The sequence below is a fragment of the Cibotium barometz genome, chromosome 15 (assembly GCF_041138505.1).
Source record: "Cibotium barometz isolate CiBa-2024 chromosome 15, ASM4113850v1, whole genome shotgun sequence".
In the NCBI taxonomy this organism is placed as follows: Eukaryota; Viridiplantae; Streptophyta; class Polypodiopsida; order Cyatheales; family Cibotiaceae; genus Cibotium; species Cibotium barometz.
Window position 1 is genome coordinate 32,833,819 of NC_141060.1, and position 10,573 is coordinate 32,844,391.

Genomic DNA, 10,573 nt, shown 5'->3' on the forward strand with positions numbered 1-10,573 from the left:
CACACCATCATGGTCTTGCTACCTAGAGCTTCTCCGAACTCTGTAACTGGGTTTTATCCCAACTCATGGCTATATTTGTAATTTTCAAAGTTCAAATTTTATCTTGCACACTTTATCACTACAGACAAGTGTACATACAGACCTGCCAAAGAGTCAAGTTACATGCACAAGCCTTGGCGTCCCATTCCACCAGGACTACAATCGATTCAGTGAGAACTTGATGTCCCATACCATCAAATTACCACCAAACCAATTGATGTGACATATAAAAAGGCTCTTTCCTTCCTCGAAAGATTACCACAAACTCTCGAGCAGTGGGATGTCAACGCATGGCAATAAAAAGAAGAGAAAACTAGCTAGTAAGTTTAAGAACAGTTCTCTTCGATTAAATTGTATAAGGGCATTGAGCATTACATCTCAAGATTATACCCCTTCAGATTTGTTTGTCACTACAAAACAAACACAAATTTGTCCGAACAAAACTTTAACTCTAGCAAGACGACGCTCGCAAAAGTGGAAATTGAAATCTGGCGAGGCTACGCTCCCAGAGTCTAACACTAGTCATGTCTAGAGAGTACGTTGCTAATGGGGTCATGTGATCAAGGCTACTAGCAACGCGACCTCAATCCCAGCTATCTTAAATGCCATTGACCAATTTTAGAAGTCATGACCATGGCAAGACTGCGCTTGCAAAAGTGGCTCTACGGACTACATTTGTTCGTCACAATGGACCACATCCAAGTAGACATTTTTCATTGGGTCTAAGCACATTGGAGCCACGAACTTCTTCTTGTGGACTTTCAACAAGAACAATGTGTCTGATCTGGTCTCATATTACTTTGTGGTAAACCACATGGTTAAACCACTAACAGAGAGAATTTATATCATGTATTTATGTATTGTCAACGAATACTTCTCGAACTACGCGAGAACATTACCATCGATTTCCCTCTTGCCACCTTAAAAAAAAAAATTCTAGTGCACTACGGCACAATGTGGGTATGAGTGCATCTACGACGTGACACCAACATGTGCACGCCATGACATGACGTGTGTGCAAGACTGTCAATGGTTCAGCAGACATGGGCACGCTACGGCACCCTTAGACGTACGTGCACCGCACGAGCAAGTGCGTTACGCCACAAATGGCCAGGGTGCACTACGGCACGACTGGGTTGGACTCTACCAATGCGTCCACAACTGGTACCAAACATTGGAGGATGTAGGCATTGCGCATATTCTCGCGGGCTACGGTCATAGACGTGTTCACTAGGCACAACGGCCATAGAACGGCTTTGTCTCGAAGGACTCGGCACTACGGCCGTGGGATTTGTCTCTCTCTTAGCACGCGGCGCTACGGCCGTGTGCGGTGGGTCTCTCTCGTTGAAAACAGGCACTACGGCCACACGGCGCGACGGCCGTGTTGGGTTTGTTTCGTGGGGTGTGCCGTTGTTTTTTTTTGTTTAAAAAAAATAAATAAAATAAAATAAAGTAACGGGCCGGGCCGGCCCTCGCCGCTTCGGGCGTGGCCGCCCGCCCGTGGGGAGTGTCCTTAGGGCCGAGTCTGGCCGCCGTCGTCGCTGGCTGACCGCCTGCTGGGCTGGCCGCCCGCTTCATTTTTAATAAATTAAAAATGAACAATTAAAATATATGTTTTTTTAAAATAAAATTATAAAAAATAAACGTGTTGGGCCGGCCCTCGCCGCTTCGGGCGTGCCCGCCCGCCCGCCCGCCCGCCCTTGGGAAGCCTCTTTTTTAAAAAATAAAAAAAATAAAAAAAATAATGGGCCGCTTGGGCGTGGTTGCCCGCCCGCCCGTTTTTCCACCTATGTTTGGCTGGCCGCCCGCTGGCATGGCCGCCTGGGCTGGCCGCCTAAGGGTTGGCCGCCCAAGGCTGGGCCGCTTGGGCTGGCCGCCTAAGGGTTGGCCGCTTGGGCCGCCCGCCCAAGGCTGGCCTGGCTGGCCACCGGGGCTGGCCGCCGTGGTCGCCGCCGCCTGGCTGGCTGGCTGGCCGGCCTGGCTGGCTACGCAGCACAGCGCAGCCTTCAGAGCGCCTGGGCTCTACGCCCCCCCCCCCTTCAAACGAGGTCTTCGCACAATGGTGGGCTGTTATTCTCCTGGGCTCTACTCAGACGTGCTCTTCGCACATCGGTGGGCTGCTATTCGCCTGGGGCTGCAACGTCTTTCGCAGCCATTCAAGCCTTTTGCAGCATTCAACGCATTTCTTCAACGCCATTCGCTGGTTTTCGCCCCACCTCAACAATGCGACATTGGGGCTGCTCTTCGCCCCTTCCACCTCCCCCGCAGACAGTTTAGAGAAAGGGGACTTCTTTCTTTGAACAAATTCAACGATTCCTTCGCAGCAGCCATTCAACGCAGAGAAAAAAAAAACAACAAAACAAAAGAAAACGAGATGCTTTGCTTACGTGCGATGCTGCCTGCTGTGTGTGACGGGGAGAGAGAGAGAGAGAGAGTTCTTCCCCTCCATTCTTCCATGGCTGCCTCCCTCCACACCCTCCATTCGAGATAAGGATAAGGAGACGAATGGTCGAAAACCATCGAGTGGGCTCCGGTCCCCCGGTCACGCGCGGGCTCTGACAATCCCATCGAACCACGCTCTGATACCAGTGTTACATTCCCGTAACGCCGCTACGGGCATTACCACAAGAGGGGACGGCCTCTGGCTCACCACCCAGCCATAGAGGAAGAATGAGGATTGCCCCTCATCCCCCAGGCTATATAGTGTGTGGCCTGCCGTCCACACTAGCCTGGCCGCCCATGACTCCGCATGGGCGTCCTCTCCCACTGAACCCCGGACATGGCCATCCGGTCTGCCGTCGGTCACAGGCATTACAGCCTACGTGACAGTGTTACATTCCCATAACGCCGCTACGGGCATTACCACAAGAGGGGACGGCCTCTGGCTCACCACCCAGCCATAGAGGAAGAATGAGGATTGCCCCTCATCCCCCAGGCTATATAGTGTGTGGCCTGCCGTCCACACTAGCCTGGCCGCCCATGACTCCGCATGGGCGTCCTCTCCCACTGAACCCCGGACATGGCCATCCGGTCTGCCGTCGGTCACAGGCTTTACAGCCTACGTGACAGTAGAGATGCCTTGAAAGGTCAAAGCAATGCCACATGCCCAAGGTCAGCATTGCCCAAAAATCCAAATGGTCGGCGGGGGCAGTAGCTTCGTAATACTTCCATTCTTCCCGCTAACATCACCATGTTTTAAGATAGTGGGCTGAATAGCCACCAACACTTCAAAAAGAGGCTCAAAAGTGCTTGGATCTACTTAGCCATGCCTGAGTGCATGATGTACCCATGTTCCTCTGCCCCAGCGTGGGTGTCCTAATTCTTTCATTCTCATGGACAACCAATTGCATTCCCAAACTGCCAGCGTGGGTGTCCTAATTCTTTCATTCTCATGGACAACCAATTGCATTCCCAAACTGCCTTATCAGCCATCTTGGTTACACATCAAGCACCAATTCCTTGTCTCAAACCAAGTGTAAGAGTCGACCGAAGAAAGTAGTATGTTGGAGTTTTCACCAAACGAAGCTTCTAGATAGGCCTAGCTTTTGCCCAATGCCCATGCACGCACCTACAATATATACATGAGCTTTTGCACAGTTTAGGGTTGAGGCCGGACGAGTTTTTTATCAGGCACTTGAGCTTTTCGGTATACAACTTCACAACCTTGAACAATTATTGAAAAGCAAAAAGATATAATTGAAAAATGTTAAATGTTTACCATGTTGTTGGGTAGTTTCACATGAGCTATAGCCCTATTCTGGTCGACATGTTTCCTACCATGTTGAATGTTTACCATGTGGTTGGGTAGTTTCACATAAGCTATATCCCTATTCTAGTCGACATCTTGCCTACCATGTTCTTGGGTAGTTTCACATGAGCTATAGCCCTATTATGGTCGACATGTTACCTATCAAGATGATATAGTTCTTACATATGGTTGATGTTGGTGTGTAGTTGGGGATATTGTGTTCTATGTTGACATTTTATTTTATGCAATTTGGATTTTATTTGACCTGTTAAACATGAAGCACACATAAACCTAGTTTGTAGTGGCTCTTAAGAAAATCCAAATGGATAGCTTTACAGATCATGTTGGAGTTTTTGTTGTCCTCTTTTAATTGACCTTTTGGAATCCAAGTTGGAGTTTTCGTTGTCCTCTTCTAATTATCCTTTAGGAATCCAAGTTGGAGTAAATTTACATGTTCAAAAGTTGACTTTCTTTGCAGCAAACATTGTCTACTAGAAAGGGTTTTCTGATGGGAGTTTAATATCAAGGATTAGAAGAGGGGGGAGAAGTGAAATATGAGAAACTAGGGTTTTGATGGATGAAGATAAGGTGAATCTCCATGTAAACCTTTTCTCAATGTATACTTAAACTAAAGTTATGAGAGTAGGGTTAGGAGAGATTCAAGCAAGCAATAAGAGTCAGCAAAAAGGCTAGACTAAGTTTCTTCTTCTTTCACCTGATAAGCTTGAGCACCATTCTCTTTTAATGGAGATGGCGCTAGTTTCTTCTTCTTCTTCACCTAATGAGCTTAATGTTCTCATTTTCTCTTCTAATGGCGAGAGCATAAATATATATTTGTCACATACCCTCACTTAGAGCCGCGTCCCACCCAGGGGTTGTAGGGTTTGTAGGAATGGCGAGTGGTGTAAAAATAGTGAAAGTTCACTTTTTCCATAAAACTAGGGAAGCCCTACTAATAGTTCAATATTTGCAAGTTTTAGCAGGGGTTGAGGGTATTCGCTGAGCTTCACCAATCAGAATATTTTTTAAAATTTTAAAAAATCTCCTTAATTGTGGCTGATGGAGACCTTCAATACCTTCGTGTGTGGGGCGTCTACCCTCCCCCTCGGGAGCCCTCCCCCCCCCACAAGCATTGGGTGGGTAAGCTCTAAATTTTGTGTGAGAGATATTTTGAAGTCATGAAGGGAAGGTAAGCTCTAAATTTTGTGTGAGAGATATTTTGAAGTCATGAAGGGAAGGTCCATCTTGATGTAGATCATGGAGCGAGTGAACAAGAGCCATGTGTTTGTTGAGGTCGTGCACCGGAATCCTTTGTTGGTCATCAAAAGAAACACAGCTACATACGCGCGGCGGAGTCGCTATCTCAGGAATCACTGCATGCGCATTTTAGGAATACTTGCGGGCGAAGTAACGAAACCGGCGCTAACTAAGAAACCACGTGCTCGCGTGCACTGCAAGCAGAAGCGGAATATAAAAAGAAGCAGCGGCGGCAGTCTAAAGGTCGCGCTAGATTTTTTCTGCTCGTCGGAGCCTCCCTCAGCTATGGCTTCCCCCTCCCCCCCTCCCTCTCTTACACTCCTTGCAAGCTACATGCCTCCCCATTGACCCTGCTAGATCCATCCTTTCCCTGCATACAACGCTACTTCAGACATGAATCCTGCTTCTTCCCGGAGTCTTCTCATCCGTAGCCCTCTTCCTGCCCCTGATCGAACAGCCCCCGCATGGCCCAATTATTACAAGGACCTCAGCGTCAAAATTGGGTCCAATTATTCCGCCCCCCCTCAATCGAACTTTGGTAACCCGTCCATGGGGATTATCCTCGTCATCTTGCTCGTTACCTTCTTCTTGATGGGCTTCTTCTCTGTGTATGTGAGAAGGTTCGCCTTCTCTATCAATGGCGAGCCCCCTGCTGGTGATCCACGTCCAGGACGGCAACAGCGAGGTCTAGATCGTGCTGCGATTGATAGTCTCCCGATTGTGACTTACGACGTCTCTGCTAAGAGAGAAGCAGGAAAGGGGCAGCAGCAGCAGGAGCAGGAGCAGGAGCAGCATGAGTGGCAATGGCGCCCTGACTGTGTAGTCTGCCTCACCGATTTCCAAGACAAGGAGACCCTTCGCTTGTTGCCCCGATGCGAGCATTGCTTTCACCCAGAGTGCATCGACATGTGGCTCTTCTCTCACAGCACCTGCCCTGTATGCCGGCGGAGCCTTCTCCCAGCTCCTTCTGAGCGCAGCAAGGGCTCTTCCAACAGGGGACTTGTAATTACGCATGAGGGCGAGGCCATGTCTGACCTCGGACCAGAGAGTACAGTTACACATGGAGCTCATCAAAGTCTCCACATGGAGAATCCCCCCTCTCAAAATGTCTCCTCCATTAGCCCTCTTTCGATGCCGTCGCCGCGCTCTGCTGGTGGCGGACACTCTCTGCTAGTGAGGCTGGACATAGCAACTCCTCCCCCTCCTCTTCTACCACTAGCAGTGGCTTCAGATCATCTTGAAAGACAATGTCATGCCGTTCAGGCTCTTGCCCTCTAGTGTGCATAGAGGAGAGGAGAGAGGGCTACCTTGTTTTGATATATGTAGTACGGGCACAAGAGGGCTTGGAGATGAATGGCGACCCTCCTGTTCGATCTACTGCGCGTAGGGCACAAGGGGGCTTGGAGAATGGCTACCCTCCTGTCTTTGGGATCTAGTCTGCATAGACCATCTACTAGAACTACCTTTGTTTGATGTATGTAATGGGGTGTACCATGGATTGCAAGAGAGAATTTGTTGATGTATGTAAGAGTCTTTGGGCTTGGAGGAGGGCTGCCCTTTCTAGTGTGCATAGAGGAGAAGAGAATTACAACCTTTGTTGATGAATGTAATAATGTGCAAACAGCACAAGGGGGGAGTCTAGGAGAATCTTTGTTGAATATGTATGTAAAGTCTTCAGGCTTGGGGACTTCCTTGGAGCCTACCCTCTCTTTGGGATGATGTCCTAACCATCTCTTACTTTCGTGTCTTGCACTGCTTCATGTCCTGCATATCCTCTTTTAGCTATAAGTGGCAAAGAGATGACCTTTACTTACAAGGTACGTGACCTGATTGAGGTCAAAAACCTTGCTTTTGCATATCTTGTTTATGGTGTTTTACATAATCCTCTATATTGATTGTAAGAGGACATTTTGACAAATACACTGAAGTATGCCTTCTTGATTTTGTATGAGAGAATTTCTGGTTAAGTGGCCACTTTAAGTATCAAATTTGATTCCAATAACTAATTGTTCAATGATGCTCTAAACTTGAAATTTTTGACACTAGTAAAATTGATTGGCAGCTAGTACGACCAACTCCACTTATACTTTATATCCCATCTACAATCAATCCTTGAAATGTGTCCTCTAGGATGAATGGTACAAAAGGCATGGACATTCCAATTTCAACTCAATCTATAGAAAAGTAAAATAGGGAAAAGGTTCATTGAGAGAGTAGGCTACATCAACAAGGTCAACCCAAAAAAGGCTCACAATCAAATTCCAATCAATTACTGTCTGTAAGTAATTAGGGAGGAAGGGAAGGGAGGTCAATTAAGGCAAAAATATTTTTCAGAAGTGGGAGTAGTGAGTGTTACATCTCAAATAATTATTTGGCTCTTGGGTTAAATATATAGGGAAGTAAACGCTTTAATATCAATAATTAAGGCTGACATTGAAATTTTGTGGAATGGATTAACCATCTATTAATCTAGTCATTAACCAGATCAGATCATGGTAAAGATACAAGTGTTTTGATAGTAATGATTAATAATTATACCTTTGAATGATTTAAATCTTTGAAAAAAGCCAGCTAGGCTTGCATACGTGGTTCTTGAGGGGGGTGTAAAATATGTGACAGATGATAAAGAGATTAAACGAACTTTCACCTATATGAACCTTGGCACTGCCGTGTAGACACCTTAAGGAAGCCTAAGCAAACTCAAGTAGAGTATCATCATCATATGCTTTGTTTGCATTACCTCCGGTGCCCATTTGGCTGAACAAAAGTTAGCCATCACATTGAATCCAACTAGTATTTACACCTATGTGATTCTTTCTAGAATTCTCATCACTTCTCAAGATGAAGAGCATGTCATGTGGCACTTCAGAGCATGCAATCCATGCAGGGCATGAACATTCTTTGCTTAATTGATGGGAGGTGCTGTGCTTTGGCCTCGGACAAAAGAAACAAGGAGCAGTGTTTAGGCTTCCTACATCCTTGAGTATAACGGAGCGGAGCGTATCTCGACATTAATTAACTGTAAACAAGATTAAGAACAGACGCACTCAACAATGAATGAAATATTTGCACAGTACACCACACTAGGGGCCGAAGACCTCTCTTTAGGTTATAAAAACCAAAAGGAGTCTACTCTCAAGTACAAGAACTCGGGCGCCCGGGTTCACCACCAGTTTGCACCTAACCAATTCAAGTACATGTACATGCAATGAGTACAATCAAACAAGTGGTCATCTTTGGATCCTACTATCATGGTCCGCCAGCCGCAAGAGAGTGCATCTCCACCATACAATCAGTTAACTGTAAACAAGATTAAGAACAGACGCACTCAACAATGAATGAAATATTTGCACAGTACACCACACTAGGGGCCGAAGACCTCTCTTTAGGTTATAAAAACCAAAAGGAGTCTACTCTCAAATACGAGAACTTGGGTGCCTGGGTTCACCACCAGTTTGCACCTAACCAATTCAAGTACATGTACATGCAATGAGTACAATCAAACAAGTGGTCATCTTTGGATCATCCTACTGTCATGGTCCGCTGATCGCAAGAGAGTGCATCTCCACCATATAATCAGGAGGCATTGATTTTGACAGAATCTGTACAAGATGATGCCACCTAAGCCTTTACAATCAGGAGGCATTGAATTTGACAGAATCTGTACGAGATGATGCCACCTAAGCCTTAGGAAAGCATTCCAGAGAATGTTGATGTGTAAGAGTTCCAAAGTCCAGCAATCCACACCGGATGTGGACTCTTCACAAAAGCACTTTAGACGGGCGGTTCCGAAAAGCCTGTCTTACAATCTTTGAATGTGTCTTTAGGGTTTTTGTGGCAATCAGATGTCCAAGGAACTGTCTGTGAGTGGTGAAGGCATGTTCATCTCAGCAATCCTGACCGTACACAGTAGATGACATCAGCCCTACACTGATGACATCTGCAGGCAGTTAACCATACAGTGATAACATCAGCAACATGCCGTACAGGAGGCCGCATAGGTCTAGTCGCACAATGATGTCATCAGCAAGTTGATTGATGATGTCTGCAGGTTGTTCTGGTCGCGCATAGTGATGACGTCACTAGGTTCTAGTGATGACGTCGTCCATACTGCAGTGTTTGGGATTTTTACTAATCCCAAACACTTTTTCACTAAACCTTACATGAATCCTTTTTGCCCATGGTTGAGGAGGAATTTATTATCTTTTTTTTTGTATTGCGAGGTTATTTTTTAGAGAGAGAATTTGATAGACCACATGCCCAATGGCATTGAACCCTGGCCATCGTGGTGTAGGGAAATTATCATCTTGAAAGGAGGCATTTTTTTATATTTTCTCCAAAATATAACTAAATCTTAAAATTTTTGAAGAGCTTTTTTTTCTCTCCCATAATTTTGAAAAGTTTTTTTAAAATTCTAGGCTAAGTCGAAACTTTCTTTTCTCGAACCTTGCCATGTTGTCCAAAACATATCTTCATATATGACTTTCTCTGCTTTTCCATATTTTATTACAATCCTCTATCAAAAGGTCCTATAAGTTTCTACTAATTGCTTTTCCATATTTTATTACAGTCCTCTATCAACAAAAGGTTCTATAAGTTTCTACTGCCTCTGTAAAAAGCAAAATGCCATTAGGTGATCTCAGCACCTCTACCAAGAAAATACCACAGCTCACCCAAATATTCGATCTCAAACTTGTACTTTAAAAGCATCCTGACATCGTGTATGTCAGCATCACTATCACCAATGATAATCACTATACCAAGAAAATACCACAGCTCACCCAAATCTTTCACTAAAAACTTCTACTTAAAAAGCATCCTGACATCATGTATGTCAACATCACTATCACCAATGATAATCAAGTCATCCACATAAATGACTAATAGCATGATCCCTCTCTGTGTGTTTTTCACATAAAGTGAAAAGTCTGTAATGGATATCTGAAATATCCCATGGTAACAAGATACTCCCTAATCTTGTTTGACCATACTTTGGGTGCCTACTTCAAGCCATACAAGGCTTTGCATATCGTGCATGCAAAATTTGGATGTGCATCACTCTCATAACTTGGTGGCTGCATTATGTGAACTAGTTCTTGCAAATCACCATGAAAGAACGCATTGATGTAAAGACCAATCCTTTGTTGCATCCATAGCAATGACAGCTCCTATGGTTGTTATTCTCGCAAACTGAGCTAAATGTCTCCTCACAACCAATTCCATATGTTTACGCATAACCCTTGGTAAAACCAGTCTTTTCTTATACATATCCATTTAAGTTATGTTTGACCTTGTACACCCACTTACATCCAATTTCCTTCTTTCTTATCCTTAGGCAGCAAAGACATTGATTTCCATGTCGTATTTGTATCCAATTATGCCATCTCCTCATCCATGGCATCTGTGATTTCCAAGTGCGTGCTCAAAACAAGTGGGCTCTATCTCTTGTATTTCTTTAACCATGTTAGCATAATGATAGGTTGTATATCCATCATATCTTAACTTGTCAATAGTGAATCTAACCCAAGG

General features: G+C 45.1%; 1 protein-coding gene across 1 annotated transcript; it reads left to right on the top strand.

The window, feature by feature from the left end:
• The first annotated feature begins 5,239 nt into the window (after window positions 1–5,239).
• On the top strand, window positions 5,240–6,992 carry LOC147631193 (RING-H2 finger protein ATL11-like). The gene has a single exon (XM_086809528.1). The coding sequence runs from the start codon at window positions 5,438–5,440 to the stop codon at window positions 6,320–6,322; it is 885 nt and encodes a 294-aa protein (XP_086665654.1). The 5' UTR covers window positions 5,240–5,437; the 3' UTR covers window positions 6,323–6,992.
• Window positions 6,993–10,573: the final 3,581 nt, after the last annotated feature.

What these genes read in the sequence shown, in the direction of transcription:
- LOC147631193 (XM_086809528.1), top strand. Translation starts at nt 5,438, where the DNA reads ATGAATCCTGCTTCTTCCCGGAGTCTTCTCATCCGTAGCCCTCTTCCT.